Here is a 25120-nt window from a genome sequence, read left to right as displayed (position 1 = left end):
AAACTAGCAGATTTCTACATATGACTGGCTAATCTGGTTCCAGATATCTGAACGATCATTCACAAGATTTTTTTTTTTTTCTTAGCACAAATATCTTTGCATTGATTATTCTCAAAGCTGGCTTTTGACTTCAACTCCATGATGCTAGTGTGCAACTTTCCCAAGGCCATTCAAGAATGTTTAAGAAAATACCTTTAAGAAAGACACTTTTTTTAAGTGCAATAAATTAATATGTTAAATAATCCACATTACAATTCTGTCCAATTGTGTTAATGATTTTTGACACAAATCTCTCAATAAAGCTATGCCTCAAAACTCTCGCTTCTGGAATTCTACTCTACAACTGTGATCCCTCATCTAATTTGTTTGTCTGTAAAAAGCAAAATAAATAACAACTGATGCATTATTACCGTACAGAGGCAAATACTAATGTTTTCCACTCCTGCCCGAATGGACACTGGCAAAGTAAAGCACTGAGATTAAGCTAAAGGCAAAAAATAAGTGAGTTATTAGGTAAATGAAGCCACTTCTTTAGGCAGAACAGGTTCTGTGTTTTGACTTTTGGTAATGCTGATATTTACATTTGCATCACAGTTTGTGCTTTTTCTTGCTCTATGAAAGAGGGAAACGGCTCACTGAAACCCTGTGAAGGGGGAGATTCACCGCCTCGTGTTTTTGCTCGCTAAGGTTTCATTGATTGTGTGAAACTCAAGCTTTGCTCTACATTTAAGTGACAAAGAAGCTGTCACACAAAGAACAAGGATAGTATGCTTTACCTAAATAATGTTGAGACTTCACCAGATGAGGATGGCCGAGTTGTTCTCCTCTAATGGTCAGTATGTGATAAAACACAGTGTCTATAAATGTGCCCGTTCTATTTTTGTTCAATCACATAAACCTTTCCTGTGATCTCAGCAAATGCAAAACACACCCTCTCCGCCTGGCAAAACCACATGAGTAATGAGATAAAGGGCATAAGGCAAACAAACAGGGTGAGGCGATGTGGCTGGTGGGAGTCGAAGCAGGAGTGACAAGTGTGACTAAGTGCTTCATCTCCACCACAGAGGGATGGTGGGATAGAAAGCAAAACCTTCCAGCCTTTGGACAGAGCAGTGAGCACTAGCAGCTACAGCTAGACTGATGAACCAGCCAGATTACTGCAGTTCCATCTGCTTCGGTGCACACACCTGCCAATAAGTGACTACAGCAGAAGTGCAGAAATGACTAATTAGGTCTGATGCACCTAAAAAAAAAAAAAAAAAAAAACACTGTTTGCAATACAAAAACACAACACCATCGTTAACAGTACATGAACCAGTTCTCCGTCCAGTTCATATGCAGACCACCAGAGCAGTCAGCAGCAGTCAGAAACAGTGGCTGCTTGGGACTGATTGGGACTAGATCCTCTGTGGGAAAGCAGCTTAATGGAACAGAGGACAACATCATCAGCAACCTGACTAGACAGCCACAAGACCGAAAGACCGGGAATAGGTGTTTAGCAGACACCAAACTAAAAAACACACACAAAACAACAACAAAAGAAAAACAAAACAAAACACATAACCACGTACTTCCCTGGTTGTTAATATACTTGCATGGTTCATCCAAGTGAAGTGTATCTGTGGATAACTCTGGCATCAATCTGGATTTTTTCCAGGCTCAAAACAGTCCTCACTCAATATATAAGCATAACTGGATACACACTTAGAAAACTAGGAATTTTCCTTTTACAGCTGGTTATTTGATCAACAAAACTATTCTTGTTTTTTAAATTACAATTAAAAGGCTAAAACCTTTTTGGGAGACACCAAAAAAATGATATATCCAGGAAAAACCCTGTCAGTGATCTTTATTAGCTTCAATAATACAATACTACTCAGGCTATCCTGGCAGCTAATAAGGGGACTTTAGAGAGATACTTTAGGAAATACTTGTATAGCCACATGACTGATGTGCCCAAGTCTCAATCACTCTCTTGTTGTCTGACTTGTCAGTCACAGTAAGCTCTGGAGTGTCCGCAAGGCGTAGGCATAGCATACTGTCCTTAAAAAACAGCCACATGCATAAAAACAGAGCAGAGCAATGGCCTCCTTGTTATTTCTTCTCAGTGAGTCGAAGCCAGTTTTTAAGTGCTACAGAAACCGGGTGGATACGCTGTGAACAATCAATCACAGTAAACACCAACCATGCTGCTGAAGGAAGCCAGCAGAAAGAAAAACAAAGGTGTGGTGAGATGGCTGTCCTTCAGCTGTCTGAATCTGTGGAGTGCTGTAATCTGGTTACTGACTGAGCTCAGTCAGCCTACACTGGCTCATTACATAAGAAAGCTACAGCTGGGAAGGAGGCTGATCATTGCCTGGCTGAGGAATGGAGGAAAATTGAGATCTTTATAGGTCTTCCAAAGTTGCCCTCATATGAAGGGTGCAGCACAATGGCTCTGCTGCTTGTGTATAGGAAGTGCTGCTTCAGTCTCCTCAACATAATAAGTAGAAGGTTTAAAAAAAAAAAAAAGGCCTTCTCAGACAACAGCCTTGGACAAGAAAATGCACAGCAAAGCAAACAGAGCGCAGAGCGATGCAAAATCGTCTCATTATATTGCAATATCCTTCTATAGGGCCGGGCAATGCTTTCTTTTCCAACTATGTTGACCTCATCTTCAAGGGCAAATGGATGCATCATAGGAATAGTGTAGGCACATCACTTTCCAAGGGCTTGTATAATGCCAAAGCACTGCAGAAACAGCATCGAGCTAATGCTAGGCTGCCGCAGACATGGTCTGCATCAATTCTCATTTTCCCTTAATTCATTTATGAAGCACTTTTAACTAATTTACTATCACTAAAGAGAAAAAAAAACAGTTTTGCAATTCAATTACAATATTTAGGACTTTAAACTGCTGCATTCTCAGGGAGAGACTTATGGTTTCAGTTGCTATTGGGTTACATCTCAGAAATCAATAGAGTAAATTTGAGTGTGCCTATTCCTCTGGACAAAAGGAAATATGCTAGCAAGCTGGTCATTGGAGCAAAATCAATAATCCCACTGAACTACAGCTCAGGGGTACATGCACAGACATGTTGCTGACATATGAATTATGGGGACTAGAGGACCAGTTCAAGTCCATTAGCCCAAAAAAAAAAAAAGAAAAGAAAAGAAAAGAAGAGAAGAGAAAAAGCTTCATCATCTGACTCAGACAGTGTAGCTGCAGGAAAGATGGGTTATAGTCTTCCCAAATAATATTATTGATTATATTTAGAGGCACACTACTCTGATATGTCGACACAGGTGATCTAATCAATATAATCCTACTTTGTATCTTTAGTCCACTGGCTACAGTAAGGACAGCCAAAATAGCAAGGAGGATCAGCGATTTAGAGTTTCAAGCTCATTTGCCAACAACTTTTTGTTAGCAAATTTTTGGTTTAACTGCAAAATGTGCCAGCACAACCGAGCTTCAGCTTTCAGCACCTGCTCAGGGTCTGTAACACTTTGCAGTATGATGCTGAATGTAACTCTAAAGAATCTAATAATGATTAAAACTAAAGGAGTATCCGAACCACATTTTCCCCTCATTCTGTTTAGAAGAGTACAAGTACAGCCTACAGTACTTGGTGAAAGTCCAGGCCTGCAAGACCGCTATGTACTGATATAAAGTCCCGACAGGTGCAAAGGTGTGAGGTCCAGATCATCGCTTCTTGTTGCCTTAATTATCTGTTAAGTTTCTTTTACAAAACTGGCAAAGCAATGTTTAAATTGAGCGCAGCATTTGGGTAAATATAATGAGCATAAAATACAAATGAATACACTTCAACAAATTAACTATATGCGGACCAATCATGCTTTCGTGTACAGTCACCACCCAAAGACCCATTTTGATCCACAAAAAAAAAAAAAAAGCAGCTGATTTGCATAAACAAGAATGATTCAGTAAGGAATCCAGCTTTTTAATGTAAATCTAGTACTGGATCAGTATTGGATCAGAAAGCCAAGGTATGAGAACTGAAAAAGCTGCATAGCTGCATTCCTACTTATTTTTCTTCCACTTGGCTTGTCTCTGCAAGAGTACACTGCAAGAAGTGTCAGGTCTAATGAATGTTTACAAACAAGTCAGGAATTTAAAAAATTAAACAAAGTAGGCGAGATGAGCCTCCCTGCAAGGAAAATAAAAACACATTTCAACCCTGCTGGCTTAACCACCATCTGGGGGCGTCTGTGTGTGTAATGCGTAAGACAACACCACCATCCCGAATGCACACACAGCTGATGTCAGAGATTCCACACCATGTCTGCCCTCTCCAGGCCGTGCCACCTGAGCTGGACGAGTCCAAAAGCTGTCCAGTCATCAAACAAAAATCTGCAAAGTCTAATGTCCCTCTCACAGCCTCCCTATCCCGTTTGCTGGCTCAGAAACAGGCAAACTTGATCCATGTGAACCTCTATTTTTCTCTTAAGTGCTCAAGGCAAAACAAGCTGAAGAAAACAGGATTTACTTACAGATCATTTGATCACAGTTTTCACATTTGGGTTGCAGACTGCAGCCGTTTTAAACTTCATGACTGAACCAAGAAATTCCTCAAGTTTATCTGGTCTAAAAATAGTGCAACACTGGTAATAAGGGGGAGAAAAACACATTCACAGACATTTAGGTCAACTATTAGTATTGTTCATGAAAACAGGGTTCCTGAATGTTCATTACACAGCTGCGCACTTGTTCTGAGTGTCTATCTTTACATCTAAACCAGAGCAATAACAACTGTGTCAGCACCACCACCAATGCAAACAGAGAGTTAACATCTAATCCAGGGGTGGGCAATCTCAGTCCACGAGGGCCGGTGTCCCTGCAGGTTTTAGATGTGTCCTCGAACCAACACAGCTGATTTAAATGGCTAAATTAGCTCCTCAACATGTCCTGAAGTTCTCCAGAGGCCTGGTAACGAACTAATCATGTGATTCAGGTGTGTTGACCCAAGGTGAGATCTAAAACCTGCAGGGACACCGGCCCTCGTGGACTGAGATTGCCCACCCCTGATCTAATCTGAGCTGCCAGAATTAGAGCAACCTCCTGTTTCAGATAGCCTAAAAATAATCCACTGCTAATCACAGTTTAAACATAGAAAGTCTGCACTGTGGAGAGCTCAAAACAGCTGATGGCTAAGATTTAAACACTGTTGGGGACAAAACCCAAGGAACGTGTAATGCTTCAATCAGAGACAATCAAATCAGTGACGTCATCTTCTCCTTCTGAAAGCATGAAACCCTTTATCATTCAGAGCTAATTTTCATTAACAAAAACCATTTATCTTTTTTGAAAGTGCACTGTTCTTAGGAATCATCATTCTCTGGTCCTTAAGCTGACTGAAACACAAAACACCAGTTAGCATTAGAAGGTTTTTACAGAACGGATGACCTAATAAGCTAGAGTATGCTTATGTTTCCTTTCCTTTGTATGAATGCATGTCTTCAGAGTTTCCTGTTTTAAAAAAAAAAAAAAAAAGTTTCAATTAATGCTTGTCAAAGACCTCTTTAGCGAAAAAAAGGCCTAACAATACCAAAATGATCTATTATTTTTGGACTTCTATAAATAAAGAGCCTTCAAGATGGGAACATAACCATCCAACAATAGACTGTAATATTCCTTACCACAATATACATTTCCTTTTTTTCAACCACACATTACTGTTTTCTTTGGATTTTGATCTGGTCATAAATACAACCTCTACAAATGTAATACCTACAGCAAATTTTATGACTGTATTTACTTGATTTTCATTTCAGATTTTTTTATGTCAAACAGCTAAGCTTGGTTTCAAATCTGTACAGGTACAATGCACAGACACTGACATCTGCTAATTAGTGGTTAATTATTAAACTGTCAAAATGGCAGAATTTAAGTAATTTACGAGGAAGGACCAGCAACCAAATTTCAGGCAGGAGGTGAAAAGCAGTGATATTACTCATATTTTGGTGTTATTTGCTGTTCATGCATGGTAAACTGTTGTTTTTAAAAGATTTTAGCATAAGTTTTGGTCAGAAACTTGACACGTTGCATGTATACAAAAAGCAGTTAAGTTTATGACCTTTTGTGTTAGACTTGAAGCAACACTACCCTGTTGATATACATGCACCACGCAAGTAAGCACAAAGTGCATGTAGTGTATGTAGTAGTGCTGGGCGATATGACGATATATATCGTGTGGACGATAGAAAAGTGTCTATCGTGCCATTTGTCTTCTATCGTTTCTAACCCTAATTTTATAAATTATTACATAAAATATATCATTAACCCTTTACAACCGGTCGGAGCAGGCACATTGCGTTTTGCCTAACTATTTTTAAATCCCTGTAGAACTGGAACCACGTAAGGTAGCAATAATTTTTTTTTTGCATATGAAATCATAGGAGTCATACTTACATCTTATTCCATTAGCTTGCCCTAGGGTCATGGTTTCCTTCCACATATAGCTTTGCAAAAATTGCATAAAAAGCACTTCCAGCAACAAAAACATAATATTCCAGACTTGCAGCAACAAAAACATAATATTCCAGAAACAGGCTTTGCCGATCCGATCAGCTGTTCATAACACTTCCTACGTTGGAATATAACTCAGCGCGAACTATCGCATGTCCGCCATTACCTGTCCGAAACCGGAAGTGACATCATTTTCGTGGAAAATGTAGTTTTCTAGCTTCAAAGCCTATATTGGTGTTTTTAAAAGTCATGTTTGACTTTATGCTTTTCTGTATCGTTTCTGGGATGCTTAGAAGTCAAATTACACTGTTGGAAATAGTTTATTTTGATGCACATGCTGTGTTTTTGCAAATTTGCATTTATTTATTTTCATTTTTCCTGTAGTATATAAAAATTAGTGTATCTTTTATATACTACAGTGTATCTCAAAAATAAAACTATGAAGACACTCAAAATAAATTTCTCGTGGTTGGAAACTATTTTGTGCAACTTTTTTGTATTTACAGTTTTGAGGGATCAGCCTCTTAAATTTCTCTAACTAGAAATATATGTAAAAAAACAAAACAAAAACGATTTTCAATTTTTTTGTAGTTTATTGCACTTTTTTGCAATTTATGTAGTTACTATGGACTTAATGCATACATATTATTAAAATTTGGGCTATAACGGTTGTATTGATGTATAGCAACTAGAAATGCTCCCACAAATGGCACTACAGCATGTAAAATGTAAAGATAAGCTCTGGTGGACTTGGTTCTATGGTAGGTCTTAAAGGGTTAAATAGCCTGTGGCAAATATATTAGTGTTGTCTTCTCACTATACATGCTCTTAACTTTATGCAAGAGAAAATAACGTATAAAAAAAATGATATTTTTCGCAAAGAAACTCCGTCTTGTGTTTTTGACACATGGTGCTGCTTTACGTGCACCCGGATTTGCGACATGCTTTACGGTAACTCATAACAAAGACTGCACCCTCTCCACTCGCTGTTTACAGACTGCATACTTTCCAGATGACCACAGGTCAGGTGGTATATCGTGATATATATCGTTATCGTGATATAAAATAATTCATATCGTGATAAATATTTTTTCCATATCGCCCAGCACTAGTATGTAGTCTGCACACAGAGGCATTCTGATTGAGGTACAGTGATGGTTTAGGACAAAATGTCTCCTGGTCAGTGGAAAGCTTAAAGTTTTTCTTCAGCCAGATGTAAACTCTTGCTGATATTCACTGGAGCAAAGTAATAATAGCCAAGTCCAGCCAGCTGAAATGGGCAGTATTAGCTTCTGAACACAAGTGTTTATCAAAGTGTCTGAGAGCTGATGTCATAGTGTAGCAGAGCATGTAGCAGAGATGTTTGAATTCACTTAGTCCACTTTCCTCTAAAATACTGCTCTGAATGCCACAGCATGAATCACCCGACTCACATATCAGTGGACAAGAACAAGAAACATGAGTGTTGATTTTTATATAATGGATACAGAGGCATCAACAACTTCTCGATGAAAATAAACAAGCACACATTTTCCTCTTTAACAGGATATGCCTTAATTGACAGCAGCAAGTGATTTCTGATCCATGGTCATTATGATTCTGCCTGAATGGTCATTTTACATAAATTTAGAAAACTAAATACGTACAAAACCAGTAAGAAAACAAAGGAAAAAGTTTAATCATTTAATTCTTTAAATCCACAAGAACTTCTTGACTCAAATATTCCAAAAACAACAAAGTAGGCCATCCTTTGCAAATGAACTCTTTCACTTTTCATAACTGACAAGGTTTTGACAAATAATTAATAGAATAACCAAGAAAATAACTGATTAGTTTAACTATCCACATACATGTGTTATCATGTAATAAATATAGTAACATGTAGCATTAATGCTGAGATAGTTATGATTACCATTTTACATACAGGTGCAGGCCAATCTTTATTTCCTCCTTTCCTGTCCAGTATGATGGTTTACTAGATCTCAGAGGGTCCTAGGCTATGCCCGGGGCATGTCTCTGCAGTCAGGCCCAGTAATCACCAGTCAAGGAGCGATAATTAACAACCCCACATGAAGCAGGCTGCTGTGGAAAAGGGCTTTAGGGGACTATAAGTGGCATTCCCACATTCCACACAGGGACCACACTGCTTTGTGCACGGGGTCAGTGCGACGGGTGACTGAAACAGCAGAAAATGTAATGAGGGTATTTGATCCTCAAAGTGAGAGGGGGAAGTGGAAGCTAATCTGCCATCAATGCATTACTGGTTCAGAAGCGCACACAAAAAGAAACCCAAAATAAGACATTAAGAGTGATGACCCCTGCATGACTTCATGGAAGTCCGTGCTTTGCAGACCAAAAGAGGTGCACAGACACACAAATGCTGGTCCAGTGCTGCTGAACATCCGGCAAGAAATGCTGCTCTGCCTCTGAAGGACATCAGCACAGAGATTGATGGATAAATTGCTTCCTGTGGTGACTGTTTGCAGTCAGCTGTCATCCTAAACTCTAAACCAGTTTACAAAAGTCCTCAACTGGCCTTGGTGGGCTCAGTGATTTGTATCCTTTGTGAAGAAACACAAGCCTCTGCATCCATCTTAAAACTGCCTACCTAAATATTCTAAAGGCTGGATATTTTCACAGTAAATAACAAAATGTGTGTTTTGTCTCTAGAAAATTAATTAAGATGATTAAAATAATAGCACAGGATTCCCTGCTGCATGTCCAAGCATGACACAAGCTCATCTTTGGTGATACAGCTGAATGACATTGAGGACCGCCCAACCAAGTAACCAAGACTTTAACAGTAAACATGACATGAGAAAGGTCAGAGTAGATGATTAGCAGCAACTGGACTTTAAAAGAAGAGCACGGGAAAAAAAAGAGGGTGTTGCCAATTATAGTTAGATGACCCTGTACCTGTGGGTCCTACCCAAGTGAAGTCTTTGTGTAGGAATCACTACATAAAGGCACCTGTGAATGCAAGCACTTCTACACAATAACACATACTACAGAGTTTGAACTGTGATTATTGACCAAAGGTGATAAGTCTAAATTTGTTTTGGCAAGCCTAACAAATCTTAAAGATGACTAAAATCACCTCCTCTGTTGCTTTGATCCGTGCAGTAATTTTAAAATAAACTGGCAATATTTGATGTTACAGGGATGGCACTGATGCCAAAATATCCTTTTTGCTTCATGTCTAAACAATTAGTATTGCATAAGTCACATTTAAAAGGCAAGTGAGATGACTACTGCTTTCATTTGCATATCAACCCTCAAGGAATACAAGACATTTCTTAGACTCCAACTTGATCTTTGGCTGCGCCATTTTAAAATTAAGCACATTCGTTCCAGTCCTGCAATACAGAAACTGCTGTAAATAAAAGAGCTTAGAAACTGCTTAATACAAGAAACAAAATGGATCTGTGACTTGCAAGTACAATACCTACAACAGTAAAGATCTACTAAATCAGCCTGAATGTGAAGCCAACCAAGCCCTGCCCGATCTAAAGCCAGCGGCTAAACAAGCACCAGCCTCTGCAGGCACGCAGCACTAATGCTCATGTGAATCCCCACGTGCTGCAGGCCAGTCGCTATACACAGCAGGGTGACTTCACGTCACACCCCATATGATGTCATCCTGGGGGAACAGGCTCCTCATTAGGGCTGTGTGTGGGATTACTCCTGATTTCCTAAATCAACGAGGCAGAGCAGGAGACTATAATGTCCCCTGGTCTGCACAAGAAAAGGCACATGCCCAATAATATGCTTTGAAACAAACATTAATCTCAAAGAACATGATGAGTGATTTACTACAACTGCAGAATTTACCAAACTGAACATACCTAAAATACCTCCACAAACTAGTGATCTATTAGCCATTTCTACCTTTGCTAGGTAGCACTCAAAACACCAGTTGGTTAAAAGTATTTATTCATATTTTATTAACGTGCAACACCAGTTAACTATTGTTTGTTATGACACCACCCCTCAATAATAAGTAAAGAAGAGAGACAGCAAAAGAGCTATGCAAATAGACACTGATGCTGATCAATGAGTCCAGCTTTACTGCCACTAAGCTTACAGTTAGTGTTGTTCTGTCTGTGAAGGACAGAATTTAATAGAAATCACCTCACTTGTTATGAGTTTGTTTCAGCTGTCAGTTGACAGCTGCCAACCTAAACACAAGAATCCATCAGTCAGAAGTCCTCATTTGGTCCTGATGGAGTCCTGTTAACCTTTAGATTTTGTGGAGCAGTCAACGAAATGATTTCTGCTCTCACTGGTCAGCAGCAAAAATAATAGCTGGTTAAACTAATTATTCATATTTCAATAATGTGCAACCCCAGTTAACGTTTGTTTCTAAAACACTATGACACCACCTGCCTCTGTGTCTTTTTGTGATCTAACAATGTAAACTACCAGGTGGAATATAGGACACATGACTGCCGCATGAACCAGCATGGTTCTGCAGTACTTTAAAGTCCAAAATTAACTAATGACTCAAAAAGATAAATAAGGTACAGATTAAAACAGGCCAATGTATTTAATTCACTTCTATGCTGGTCTGTGTTAACCATGCATCAGTGCACCAGCTCCTTCTGAAGTCCAAACAATCCAGAAGACTTTAAAATGTCTAAAGTTTCATACATGCACACAATGTACAAATAGGGCGGTCATTTCAAACTATTTTTCTACACTTGGCTCTGGATGATACCATAGCGAGTACACAAGCCCCACCCACACACTGTTAAAGCCTTTTGTTTACCATGAACAGCCAAAAGAAGAGAAAACAGGACAATAAAACAACTGAGGACTGTGACACATGCAAAGCTACCCTTGCAGAGTCAAAGAACAAAACTATGTAGCTAGAAATGAGCATAATAAACTTCCTCAAAGACCAATCGGTTGAAAACATTTATTCCTATCATAAAGGAAAAATTTGTATCTGCAACAATAGATAAAACAACCACTGCTTAAAAAGTGAAAGCGAAATAGCACTATGGTGATAGCAGATAAGACTGAGGTTCTGGCAAGTACAGCTGTAATAAATTCTTTAGTCTAGTGTGGTACGGAAAAGGTGCAGCGAGCAAAGTAAGTGATACAACAAGCTTTCATTACCACAGCTTTTCTCATGGGAGTGGCAGCCCATGCTGTATTGGATTATAGTTTTTCAGGTGGAACAAATAAAACTGTTACACCTTAGTTTGCGTTGGCCTCTATTCTATCAACCGCATGAATTAACTAAACACAGACCGGGCATAATCCTGCTATCCACAACTTAACATGGGTGTAGAGTGGAGACCTGGAACATAGGGTGAGGACCTAATGTGTGGCCAGCATCTATTTACTGATTTATTTATTTTTTTAACTTATATCATCTGATATGTAAAAAGTTTCAACCTGTATATCAGTGACATCCCTAAGTTGCACTTGTAGCCTAAGAACAATTTTGTATTTAATATATGTATATGTCAATGCTGCTCAAATACCTGCTTAAAATGAGTCTTTGTAAGTATGCACTGTATTTTGGGCCACTTAATGAATAAAACCTTTTTTTTTTCAAATGCAAGACAAACCTTTACTATAATCTGTTACATATACCGGCTTACATATTTTAGTGAAATGTCTTATTTGTTTTGATAAAGTGTACTTTACCTTTATGAACTAGAAACTCCTCTAATGGTCATAGCTATTTTGTTAAAGGCTACAGAGTTTCCCCAGTTTGGAGGATAAATCAAATATAGTTTATACTATAGTATAGTGTACTATGGTATATAATGAGTGTCAACAGATGCCTGATTTTTGTGTTTTTCTTTACACAAATAAAAATATTTTACTTATAAACAAACGAAGAAACAGTATAAAATGAAGAATTTTGGACTCAAACATGCATGTTTCCAAAGTAAAGCAGCTGCTGGCACCCAGGTAAACACCTCAGTTCACAGTATCTACCCATCCTGGACACAAATGGCCCTGGGCACTGGCTAGCTGCTGTGTCACAAGACTGGCAGGCAACCAGCCATGGTGGGGAGGGTGGGGCTGCAAAGAGTTTTATGAGTTGCTGTCTGGACATGGAGACCTCTTAGAGACAAGCCACCTATTGATCCTCGTGTCGCTGTGGCAGGGCAGGGACTAAAACGGTTTTTTGCCTTTTATCTTATCCCCTTTCTGTGTTTCTGAATAGTGCTACTTAAAGATATAAGAGCACAGATGGATGTGGGTTTTAAGTCTTTTTTGGAAATCTGCAAAGAGTCCAAACAAAACAAGGCTTAGTTCATGCCTTACCACCAGTGGGACACGCACACTTAACAGGAAAAAAAATCATCTGTTTGTCCTACTAACCTCATCTACTTACTTATTAATCTGCCCGTGTTTTCCTGTGGGAGTAGGCCAAACGGGCCTGGCCGTGTAACTGACACTGCACCGCTGACAGTGAGCAGCTGTTTGGGGGAACTCAGCGAGAGGAAAATTTAAATTTTCATACCCTCTGCATGGCTGAAACAGACAGGTTACCTTGTATAACACTATATTCACCAAGACAGTAACAAAGGATATTCAGCAAAATAAGTGCGTGACACATGTTTACAGCACTCTCACACTAACTGGCACAAAACCTTAAAGGAAGTCATACAGAAAGTCAAACAAGTTAAACTGGCTGTCCGTCATGTGGAAGTATAAAGCAAGACTCACTGTCTTTATTGCCACGTGTAACCGCAAAACAGTGTGCAAATAAGCCCACGACCATCATCTCATAAAACCTCATGTTGCCAGCGTCATGACAAACCCTGTTACGCAGGTCATACGAGTGTCTACTTACAACTCATCATTTCGGATGACAGCAGGGCATGCAACGCTTCAGAAGGTGAAAAAGCTCATGGCCCACTCCACACAGTTTTATTGTTAATGAACGATTACAAAAGAGCTTGCAAACTAAATTTTAGTGAAATACAGTTTAGCACGCTGGCTCAAACAAAGCCTTTGTTAATATGAAAGTAAGCGCAACTGCTTTGTACTGAGTTATGGTAAAAAGTCTTTGGGTGATATAAATGTACGCATTGTCCTGTTATTTTTTGATAAAGCAAAATGTGTTTTAAAGTTAGCAAAACTAAAACCAACTTTAGAAAAAAGTAGCGATTAAAAACATTTTAGCCACAGTCTTGGTGATTTCCCTTCCAGAACAAAACCTCTTGAGTGGGCACCATCACCATCAGTGTCACTGTAACCCGAGGCTACTATGAACTTCCAACCACATAACATTTGAATCCTGTTAAGAGATCTGATGCATATGATACACTGTAGATTACAAGCCACATATTTAAATTTGGATCAACCAAATTCAAATGGTTCGAGGAAAATCAAAGAGCAATAACTCAGTAATGTTTGTTTTGTTCCGTTCCACTGGATGCAGGCTGAGCTACTGCCTGTTTAGTGCACTGAGAAGGCAATTTAATAGACTGTATACGTGCGCCTATAATCCACATATTCACAAAGCAGCAGAGCACTTTTTGTTTTCAGTCTTCATTTTTTTTTTTTTTTTTTTTTTTTTTTTTTACCCTGCCAGTTTGGAAACTGACTTGCAGTCAGAAGGATGCTACACCCCTCTTAAAATACTCGCCTGAGGTGCTCTCTCTGCTGCTGTATGCATCAATATAATATGTTCCTTCAAGTGTTGAGGACTTGTATAATGAAACCTGACACACACCCTCAGAAAAACTGAGCATCGTGGTATGAAAATAGTTTCCACCATGAACTGATGGGCAGCTTTATCACTTTAATTACCAACAGTGAGATAATGGGTGCAAATATGAGGTGCGGTCAAAAACTTCACTGACTGCGCCTATGAAAATAAAAATGTTTAAAATGTTGATTAAATGTTCCCTTCATTGCATTCATATTAGTTGACCAATGCAGCAATATATGAATCCCTGTGATTCATGTCATCCTGAATAAAACAAAGTTGTTTTCTTCAAATTACAGACATTGTTAGAAAAAAAAGAAGGATCATTTAGGACATTATCTAACAACTTCTTGGCATAATTTATTCAGATCCATCCTCGTACATCACGCCCAGTTTTAAAACACTAAGAAGGCAACAATTAAAATGCTCACCTTTAAGTTTATAATCTATATTTTCAACACTTTCTCTTTCTTTACGTTTTAAACTGCGTAACAAAAAAACAAAATTGAAAAAAAAAATCTCTGCCAGACTGTGGCAGGTTTGTTTCACTTCACATTTATATACTCCGTTTATTCAGTTCAGTTTAAATTACAGTTCATGCAACTCTCATCCCTACATACGATCCTTAATATAATAACTGGGTCATTTCTGGCCTGCTGATTAAAATCCTCACCAACTTTAATACAGTGCTGCTTTTGCAACTGGTCACTTAAACGCGTGTTTAACTGTTAAACAGTTAAACACTGTTCTTCTTTATCAAAAGAAGAACAGTGTTGAGAAGAAAATCTATTTTTCCACATTCATGGCCAAAAATTGGGCTACTTTCATAGTGACGGTTAGCAAAGCTTTGAGAGTGACGCATTTAAACAGGAAGGAGGATTCATGTCTACAGCTTGTAAGTTGTCCAGCATAGTCATGCTGACAACCAAGAAAACTAAGCTAAAAAGAAGTGACAACCACTGTAGTTTAATTCTGATTTTGTTTTTTTAATTAAGCAGTTTGAATAATCAAAATAATGCTGTTGAATTGTAACCATCCTAATGATTCACAGCACCACCAACCCCTCCCGTCTCTAAATGTAGACTTCTTGCACCCTTTAGAGGTGAAAAATATTTACTTTGTGTATATAGACACAAATCAGTACATATGGAAACTTGAAAATTCAGGGACATGAAAATAATTTGATCAATTTTAATATCTTAACACACTGAAAGTTGTGATCATGTCACAAACTGCCACGAGACTATGCTGGAACGTACTGATCATAGCTCAGAGTTATCGAGCTGCAAAAGTCACTAGCAGAAAAGACAAATATTACAGTCAAAGTGCGCTGGTAGTTTCATTCAACTTTCCACACTGGTACTGATCAGCAGTTGCTTATGTGTCCTACACTTCAAGCATCATCCTTCACAGCCACTGGAAACAGTGAGTATGGGTGGAGGGCTGAATGTGTTTTTTTCCTAGTACACCATACCTAACTTCTCAACGAGCTTCCTCTTCACTGCTGTGTTTTTATTATGCGTGTGTTTTGTTTTTAATCAAAATCAGCAGTCAAAGCACACCCAGCCTGGCCTTCTGGATGGCTCTGCAAAGCGTGCAAATTTCAGAGAAGACACTTGCAATTCTCTCTGCTTTTACAGACAGAAGTAAAATACTGTTGTTGTCGAGATCCAAAATACATGTGTGAAGGTCATGTGCCTTTAAATAGCCACTATATTATACTATTTTAATATACATGTAACACCAATAGAGTGATGAAATGTGGAAATACTGGTTTTAATTGCACTCCTTTTGCCTAAGAGATCATTGACTGCTTATCATTTGTTATTTAAATAGCTCATTAAATGCAAATGTTTTTCCTAGGTACCTATACTTCTTCACACAAAGACATTTTGTGTATATAAAGGATATTATCCAGTGGTTTTATACGTCAAACAAACTTAGGATCAAAGTGAGCTGTACATATGCCCTGTTCACTAAAATGAGTTTTGACACCCCTGCTGTAGGCCAAATACACTGAAGAACTTCTACCTCTGTCCTACTTTTCATGTAGGCTGTCTGTCCTGGTGTCCCGGCAAACAAAGGAGTCCACAACTACAAGACCTAAATAATTCAAGGCAGAGTGCAACCTAATACTTTCTCGCTGTGGTGATGTAGAGAAAAATATGGCAAATAAACCTAGTTCTAGTTTCAGAATGAGTAAAAAGCAGTGAACCCTGTGACCCGTCAGCTCAGGCAGGAGTCTCACACCGAGTTAGATGCTTATTCAGACTCAATAAAACCACTTGTTTTGGTTAGAAATTGAGTTGTGTGAAGAGCTGGCTCTGGTAATTTCCTGTGAGCTGGTCTTTTAAGTCAATGTTACATCACACATGCACCTTAAATAAAAGGCGGACTCCGATAAGCTGGATCGTGACTAGAAGCTCCCAGAAAAAACGAGATGATGATTTAACTTACTTCCACAGGCAGATGCACAACTACTAAAGAGATCAGCTGAAATTGATATCAGTGTTCACACTGCTTAGCTGACAGCTTATAAAGCTAAGGCAGTATTCAGAAACCAGTTCTGCTCTCCGCTGAATCCTAACGCTACACACGATGATGGCTTGTCCCCACTGCTGACTCTGAGCCAGCTTTTAATGGCTAGAACTATTCTTTGAAGAAAAAATATCAGGGAACAATAAACATGCTTACATAAACGCATTTGAGGCGTTCAAACGCATGAGGTTCATGCACCGTTCACACATATCCCACTAACTTTATTTCCACCCATTAGTAATTATAATCGTCCATTTAAAGTCTGCCAGACATGTGCATGAATGCTCACCATAAAGAAGTCCTGTACATTTTTTTTCAGTTATTAGAACGAACCGTTACGTTTGGCTAGCAAGTGGCTACTTCAAGCCTGGCTAATCAGCAGCAAGCTAACGGTAGCTTACGTTAACGCTAGGAGCTGGAGTATCCCTCTACTGCTTACCTTTAGCGGCCTCGCAGATGTTGTTTTCATCGTCCCATTCAGTTTTCCAGCAAGTGCCAACTTGTAAGTAGCAAATACGTTTCCAGTACCAACGACTTCTAACTTTTTAGTGTCCTCATATGGAGAACGGTGCGTAAAATCCCAAACCGGACCACCAGCGACAAAGTAATTTCTCCACCACTTACAACAACAACGTCAACCAAAGGTTTCAGACGGCCCCCGAGAGGACTCGGCCAATCAGAGGCGGGAGTTTTCTTTTATTGACGTTTATGAGAACCAATGGTCGGGCTAGAACATTTTGACTGACGTTCCCCATTAGCGTAAACACCAAATGAGAACGCCAAACATCCGCCTGCCAATTGGCTGCAAGAAAATGAGAGGCCGGTGGTTTTTCGTGTCAGCAGCCAATGTCAGTGCGGCACTCAGGCCAGAGTGACAGGTGCTTTGGAGTTAACAAAATAGCTGGGGCGTCACCGTGGCCGGGATGAGGTCATCCAGGATGATGTAAACCCTACGTCATTAGCGATGCTAAATAAAACGCAGCAGGGTACACGTCTGAGCGTAATCCATCCTTTCTGGAATTGTACAAACACTAATAAGTTGTGACAAAACGTGTACATTTAGCATGGTTAATATTACACACAGCTTAAGTTTTTTTTTTTTTTTATAGGTCTCAGTACTTTTCATGACCATTAATGTCAATTTTCGCATGCAAAACGTTTTTTGTGGTTTTAAAAAATAAATGGAAGTACATGTCTAACTTTTTTTACTCATGAAAGACAAACTTAGTGTTTCGTTAAGATGTTTTAGGGAATAGCCCACCAGGTTTCTTAAAAGACATTTAAAGCTCTTCCTTGCGCTTTAATGATTCATGGGGGAGTGTTTAGTGGCTTCCTCTGAAAATGGTCAGGTACAAGGACTGAACTGCAACTGAATGAAAGAAAAGGAGCCAATGCCGCCCCCCCCAAAAAAACCCCCCCCAAACCCTTGAATAAATATAAAGAAATAAGAGGTAACTTTTTCACTAAGTTACACACCTAATTAACATTAAAGGTAAATTTAACTTATTTTGAAAGTAAAGATAACCTATGCATTATCATTTCCCATTTTCATTCAGAAAGTATTATATATGTAAATCCTAAATGTTCTTTTCTACATTCTTCATATGTATATGATGTCTATATATGCTATAATTTCATGCAAAATGAGCTGTTATGCTGATTTCTCTGTAAACTGTTATTTTAAAGACAAAAAGACAAACAAATCATAGGTTTACATTTTAAAAATTTTAATTTTCCTTAGGTTATATAAAATAAAATCCAAGTTACAATGAGCAAACAGAAAGAACTGTGAGGGATTCATGAAAACCATAAACATGTACATGTCTGTCTGAAAGTAAAAGCACAAATTCTCTGTTAGATCCAATTACCCAGCTACACAACGTTTACTGAAAATATTGTACAAAAACTCCAAAAGTTGCTTCGTAGGAAGGCATTAGAAGCCTATTAACTGGTTATCAAAGTGATGACATCCTCCATTCAACGCCGCCTCCTGTCTGGACTTCTGCTGCGCCTCCGTCCACCACCCCTAAAACAAAACACACATTAAATCAAACAGGAAAATCTTAAAAAAAGAAAGAAAGAAAGAAATTCAAAAATCATCGAGTTTCACTTAAATACCTACACTGACAATATGGGTGGTAAAATGAAAAAAAAAAAAGAAGGATCAATAACAACAAGGTGAATATAATATTTATTGTAGTCAAATCTTTATAGACTTATATAGAGTTTATTTTATTTACATTTTTAACTCCATACCTTTATTGTATTTTTAGATTACAATTTATTCAACGTTCAGATTTCTACTTATTGTATTCAATTGACCCTTTTTTGTCTAATTTTATAGTTGTAATTTATTTATTAAGCTATTAAGCTGTGTTTTATGTTTTACCTGCTTTAACATTAACTACAGCATAAATAAAGTATATTTATAGTAACTTGTGGAATAGCTGTAACAGTGACAGGTGTAGTTTATTTTTCTTGTTTAAAAACATGTTTAAAACTAGAGTATTAGAAAATAAATCAAGAATGAAGAAGAGCAATATTAATAATAATACTGAAACTCTTGGTTGTTTTGTGTGGATTATCGAATTATTACAATAATTATTATTATGAAATTTAATTTACTTACTTATCTAAGATGGAAAGTTTTTTTGTTCGTTGTGTTTTACTCTTTTGCCTATGTAAATGAGCTGCTTCCTAAATGATCTTTTGTTAAAAGGGTTGGCATAATAAGCATTTGCTTCAGCCAGTACCTTTTTGATTAGCTTTTATCTCGCGCTCTCTTTCTTTGTGGTAGATCTTTATTCTGTATTCATTGAGAGGGGGGGGGTTCTTTTTTTAAATTATTGAGTCCCTTCATTTTTTGTTTTTGTTTTTTTAACTTTATTGAACCACTGTGTTTTGGATATTGTTTTCCCTGTTTGTTTTTAACAATTGGACTTTAGGCTACTTATTTCTGAGCTGTGTTTAATGTTTTGTCATCTGCCACACAGACATTTAAAGTAAATTGTATCTTATCTACAAAACTTAAGTAGTCATGTCATCAGTAGTGGCTGCGAGGTAAGAGGGGAAAAAAAAGATCACTTATGATGACAAAATCCTACTGAAATTAATGTACAGAGTATGTTTCTGTACATTTTTCGAATATCATCGAGCTTGTTTCTGCTCCAAGATGGATGAAGACACCACCCTCACCTTCTCTTGTTCTTGGGAGGCCCTCTGACAAAACACCAGTCTACACTGATAGGCTGGCCCATCATGTCCTGACCGTTGAGCCCTTCCATGGCTGCTTGAGCCTCTTTGTACGTCTCATACTCAACCAGTGCATAACCCTGGGGACAGAAGACTGTGTGAATTATTGCATATTTATGTACACAGTAAACCAAATACTTCAGTTATTGGGAAAAACACATTCTGACTTTGTTGTACAACAATCTGTTTTTGCTTCAAACTGCCTGTAAGGAAAACTTTTTACGTTCCCCATTCTTAGCTGACAGAGGTAGAATTTCCTTTGGGCCTACTTTACATAAAAACAATGCTGCCACCTTGTGGTAGAAAAGAGGATGTGTTTCTATATTTAAAAGGAACAGTTTTAATTTGCACCTCCTTGCCCTCACCTAGTTCCCCATCGTTAGACTTGACTGTGCCCCCACTAAATTTTATTTCAGCACGCCTTACTGAAGGATGTCTGCATCCGTGAAATGCAACTGGAAAAGAGAGAAGAGGCATGCTGAAGGAGCTATAATCAAAGATGACCAGATGCATCCTCTGCACAAGTGTTGTTCCCGCATGGAATAAGTGTTATACACAGCTGAAATACAATGACAATGGTGGGATGAGGACTCTACAAATAGCTGTTCCTTTGCATTCATGCAGTTGTTTCAGTTTGGCTGCAGAAACAAACTTGCTCTACTTTACCATTTGTGTGGAATAAAAACAAACAAATGTGTAATATCTGTATATTCCTGATTTGAATTTGGTTAAGTTGACCTAACTATAAAATAGTGTCACAAGCCATTGTTAAAGTGACTTATGGGATCATAAAAAACAGACAGCGCACAACAACAAAACACTAAAAGGACAATGAAATGTGCTTTTGGTAAAAATTTGACGTCGTGTGTAAAATTTCCAGTTTGATCCACATCACATGTTAAAAATGAGAACAATCTGATCAGAAAACCAGCAAGCAGGTTACCAATAATTCCATTTTTCACACGGACAGAGGAACAGTATGGGATTGTTAAACCAAAACATAATCCTTTACAGACATTAAGGACATTTGCAGTATTAAAAATATTTGGATTTAGGGTTTAGTTTAGCGATAATTAGAACAAGTCAGAGAAATGTTGGTTACTTTTTTGGTAACTAACTTGACACTGGCACTTCTCTTTGAATGAAATCAGTTAAAGTGTGACTCAGTGGATGGTCTTGGCTCTGGCTTCTGAGTTTATTCTTCATGGATGGCATCGTGGTGTCATCATTAAGGGTCAAACAAACATGTTATGCAGCCAGGTGTTGTGTATGCAGCTGGAAGGCAACAGTGATCTGTCTGGGCTCAAACCACCTTTACCCCAGAATGAAGCAATGTTTTCAACAAGCCATTTTTCCCCCCCACTCAAACACAATTGGATGTAAAAACCAGTCACACAAAACAAAAAGAGCCAATTTAACAGTTTAACAGAAGCGTTGTTTGGGGTGTACAATCAGCCTGTCTGAAAGATCTACGGAACAACCCCACGCCTCCCATTCCTCAAAGTATAGCTGCAAACCACACTGAGGTTCAACTCCAAGTAGCGGGCTAGAATCAGGTATCACCAGACAGCGAACCTGTACTAAGCCAGGGTTATCAGCTCACGCACGCACACAAAAAACCCACACAATAATAGTATGTGGTTTTTGTTGTTGTGTTTTTTTTACCTTAAGGTAACCTGTTCTGCGATCAAGGTTGAGATGGAGGTTTTTGATTTCTCCAAACTCTGAAAACTTGTCATGGATGTCCTCCTCTGTGGCCTCCTCATGTACACCCGTCACAAAGAGGATCCAGCCCTCCACAGCTGCAGCAAGGAAAGGAATCAGCATGTAATGAATCAAGTACCACTTTCAAGCGTATCAGCTTAAAAAAGACAAAAAACAAACAAACAAAAAAAAAAGCGCTGTATTTGAGTCATAAATAAAAACTAGTTGTTGACAGTGTGATGCCAAAGGTGCTACGTTGCAATAAAGCATTTAATGTAAAATAAAAAGCTTTGCTTTGATATTAAGTCAATAAATAACAGAAGTGACACTTTTTTGGAAGCCAGTCTGCTTTTTTGTAAATCTGAATGGATTTTAATGGTACCAGCGTAATCCTTCTTTTGCTGTTGATTAACTCTGAGATTTCTATTCACACATGTAGCTTGGACTTTATACTATTGACCAAACTTATCATTACAAGCATTGGAGTTGTAACTCAAAAAAGCAGCAGCATTGTCTTACCGGTTACTTTTAGAAAAGTAATGCATTACTTTACTAATCACAAGTTATTTCATCATTTTACTTTTGCATTACTCTGTAACACAGACTGTGGTGCTGTAGTGAAAGGTTTATAAATTGACAATTATGAGAAATTGCACCACACAATTGTAATGAGAACAAACACACAAATTATTTTTGTGCTTAAGTATTAAGACAATGACAATTAAGAACATGTATTTAAATAAGTTCTAACATGTTCTACCCAGCAGTGATTATCACATCAACAGCAAATGATGTAAGATTACTCAGAAAACCACTGGTACTTTCTGCTATATCACAGCAAAGCCACAGCCTGCCGTTTCAAGTTCGTGACATAATCCTTTGTTAAACTGTTTCTTTACTTACATCTCTGAGGGCCTGGCTCATCCCCATCTTGTTCCACAGTATCATAGTCCTCTTTGGTTCTGGACCGGGCTCCCTCCTCTGGAAATATCGACAAAGAAACACTTACTGTACTGCATAGCTAAAGTAAGAGAGGCTATGTAAAATATCGCCATCACACTAGGGGTCACTCACCTGAACCGAAGCCTCTTCCTTTCCTCTTCTTGGCTTTCTCTTTCAGCTTGTGGATGCTCTCTAATGAATGAAAGATGAACAAGTCAAAGCCAGCGCACGCCGCTGCAATGCTCTCTTGACTACAAGTTATCAACGAACAAAATTCGCCAATTTAATTCAGCTGACTAGGAACATGTTTAACATGCCCGCTCCCCCCAGTTTGAGCCGCAAAAACAATTACCCGTTAGCTGCACTAACCGCGAATTAGCGTGTTAGCAGCTGCTAACAACCCTCACAATGAGAGTTAAGTTACCGGCCAAGTAAATTTCCCCTTCAAAAAGAAACAGGTGAACTTTAAAGACCTCTATGTCCGTAGCCTCGCTAACTTGTACGGAGCGACTGAATAAATCAACTATATGGCGCTAACTCGCATTAGCATGTTAGCATTGATCGGGCCTGCCACCACGCAGTCTAGCTTTTGTTCCGTTTACGAACATGGCGGCTGCGATTCGGACCTCAATAATTACACATCATTTGAACGCGGGGACAGTAAAGTATTTTCCACTAACAGTGAACATAATATGATTACCATCACCATCCTCATCCATAGGAAAGTCCTCGCCTCCCGCTTCATGAAGGTCCAGCACGTCCGCCATGATGTCTCTGTGTGTATGCGTCTGACCAACGTAACGTACGTACGCAAAAAGCGCTGAGAGGTAGGCGGAAGTTGCCAGTTTGTATAAAATAAAAGTCAATATATTAAATAAAATACACAAATACAAATGAAAATAATTATTAATTTTTTTTTTAAAAGGTAAATGGTAAATGGCCTGTATTTGTATAGCGCTTTACTTAGTCCCTAAGGACCCCAAGGCGCTTTACACTACATTCAGTCATCCACCCATTCACACACACATTCACACACTGGTGACGGCAAGCTACATTGTAGCCACAGCCGCCCTGGAGCGCACTGACAGAGGCACTATTATTTTTATCACAGAAAGTAAAATGGCTCAAATCAATTTACACAAACAGGCACAGTTAGGTTTTTAATGGTGTAGCTTTAAGATACCTGCACTTACAGCACTGTGCAACTTGTCATTTCTCTATATTTTGTTTGGAAAATTAAAAAAACTGGTGCAATGGTTTATTGAAACATGTGCAAACCAATGACGCAAACATACATGGAAATACAGTACACACACAAAAACAAGTTTATACAATTCTAACAAGCTTGAAAGGCAGTGTTTGGTGTAACCACCTTTTATTATCCCATCTCACTGCAGGGCAACCTGCTAGCGACAAATAAAGCTGATTCTGATTCTGATTCAGTTGAACTCTCTTGGGCACCTTTCTTGTCATTTGTGTAAATAGTCTCCAGGAAAAGTTCTCCAGGCTTCTTACTTCTTGGGACCACCAGAGCCCCAAAGACTCAAATACAACTGCAGCAATGTGCTGTGAGGCAATGTGCAAAAATTGCAGTGATAGTAGAAGAAACCTGATTCATCTACGAGGACCCCACCCAACTCCACTCACTTCCATTGCAAGTGGAGTGTATGATTTAGTTAAAATAAACATATAACACTGCAGCTAATATTTCAGCACACGTGGTATATAATATTAAATACTTTTACGGTGCACATTTTGAAATAACTTTACAAAGCCATTTTTGTCCATTTGATTTAGATTGTGATCATCAGTATTTCATTTTTTTTTTAACTTAATTTCTTTGAGAACTGTAGATAATAATTACATATAGTCTGTACATGTAAAACAAACACAATGTTTTTAAAAAATATTTTCATATACTTTGATTTTAGCGAGGCAAACATATGGGACATGACATAGACACTCTTTACATATATCATGGGGTTTTCTTGCCATTTCCAATGATTTGTTGCAGAGTACATTAGGGTTTTGTAGAAAACTTTGTATTCAGTGTTAAATTGTCTTCATTTATATTCTGGTGAGATGATTAGAAACATTCACTCACTTGCCGTCAACTGTAATCTGAAGACTTATTAAACATGTCACATTTCAGGGAAAACAGTGTTGTTTATTTGTTCTCTCATCCTGAATTTAAACATTTCCTGTGTTTATTACACTGTCATCTAATCGTGCTTAAAATCCACAGCGAGACAGTGTGCCTGAGGTTTATGACTCACATCTTCAAAAATTCATGCTCGTTCAATCTCTATTACAGAGATGCTGTGATTTCTGATAACACATCCCATTATGTCTGAGTTACTCTTATGCTTTGACATAAGTATACACAGACTCATTTTCAATTGCTATTCTAATTTCACTGTATGACTTGGAAACAGGAGATGAATGTGTGTATTTAGTGTCTGCTTATATTACACTTACTAGTGTGAACTGGCTCTAATATGACTTCTGTATCATATGTAATCTTACCTAGTTTA

At 38.3% G+C, this 25120-nt stretch overlaps 2 protein-coding genes across 5 annotated transcripts in view; both read right to left on the bottom strand.

Moving 5' to 3' along the window:
• Positions 1–17326, bottom strand: part of otud7b (OTU deubiquitinase 7B) — a 46520-nt gene extending 29194 nt beyond the window's left edge. For all 3 annotated transcript variants that reach the window (XM_039619790.1, XM_039619792.1, XM_031733672.2), the window contains exon 1: positions 17128–17326. The gene's annotated coding sequence lies outside the window, so the exon portion shown is untranslated. The remainder of the gene's footprint in view (positions 1–17127) is intronic.
• A 1072-nt stretch (positions 17327–18398) lies between these two features.
• Positions 18399–23396, bottom strand: rbm8a (RNA binding motif protein 8A). 2 transcript variants are annotated; one of them, XM_031733683.2, is made up of 6 exons: positions 23287–23396; positions 22719–22778; positions 22548–22625; positions 21606–21742; positions 19884–20020; positions 18399–18714 (listed from the first exon to the last, which is right to left on the bottom strand). In XM_031733683.2, exons 1-6 carry the CDS (start codon positions 23351–23353, stop codon positions 18666–18668), a joined length of 528 nt encoding a protein of 175 aa, XP_031589543.1. In that variant the 5' UTR covers positions 23354–23396; the 3' UTR covers positions 18399–18665. The 2 variants fall into 2 exon arrangements, with proteins under 2 accessions (XP_031589543.1, XP_031589544.1); XM_031733684.2 differs by having other exon boundaries at positions 23293–23389.
• Positions 23397–25120: the final 1724 nt, after the last annotated feature.

The sequence above is a fragment of the Oreochromis aureus genome, linkage group 11 (assembly GCF_013358895.1).
Source record: "Oreochromis aureus strain Israel breed Guangdong linkage group 11, ZZ_aureus, whole genome shotgun sequence".
In the NCBI taxonomy this organism is placed as follows: domain Eukaryota; kingdom Metazoa; phylum Chordata; class Actinopteri; order Cichliformes; family Cichlidae; genus Oreochromis; species Oreochromis aureus.
This window is presented reverse-complemented; position numbering and strand designations above follow the sequence as displayed.

Bases quoted from the DNA above. Each gene is read 5' to 3' on its own strand.
- rbm8a (XM_031733683.2), bottom strand. From the start codon at position 23,353: ATGGCGGACGTGCTGGACCTTCATGAAGCGGGAGGCGAGGACTTTCCT. The intron at 22,626-22,718 runs GTGAGTGACCCC...CGATATTTCCAG, and splicing joins AGGAAGAGGCTTCGGTTCAG to AGGAGGGAGCCCGGTCCAGA. The intron at 21,743-22,547 runs GTAAGTAAAGAA...TCCTTGCTGCAG, and splicing joins TGAGCCAGGCCCTCAGAGAT to CTGTGGAGGGCTGGATCCTC.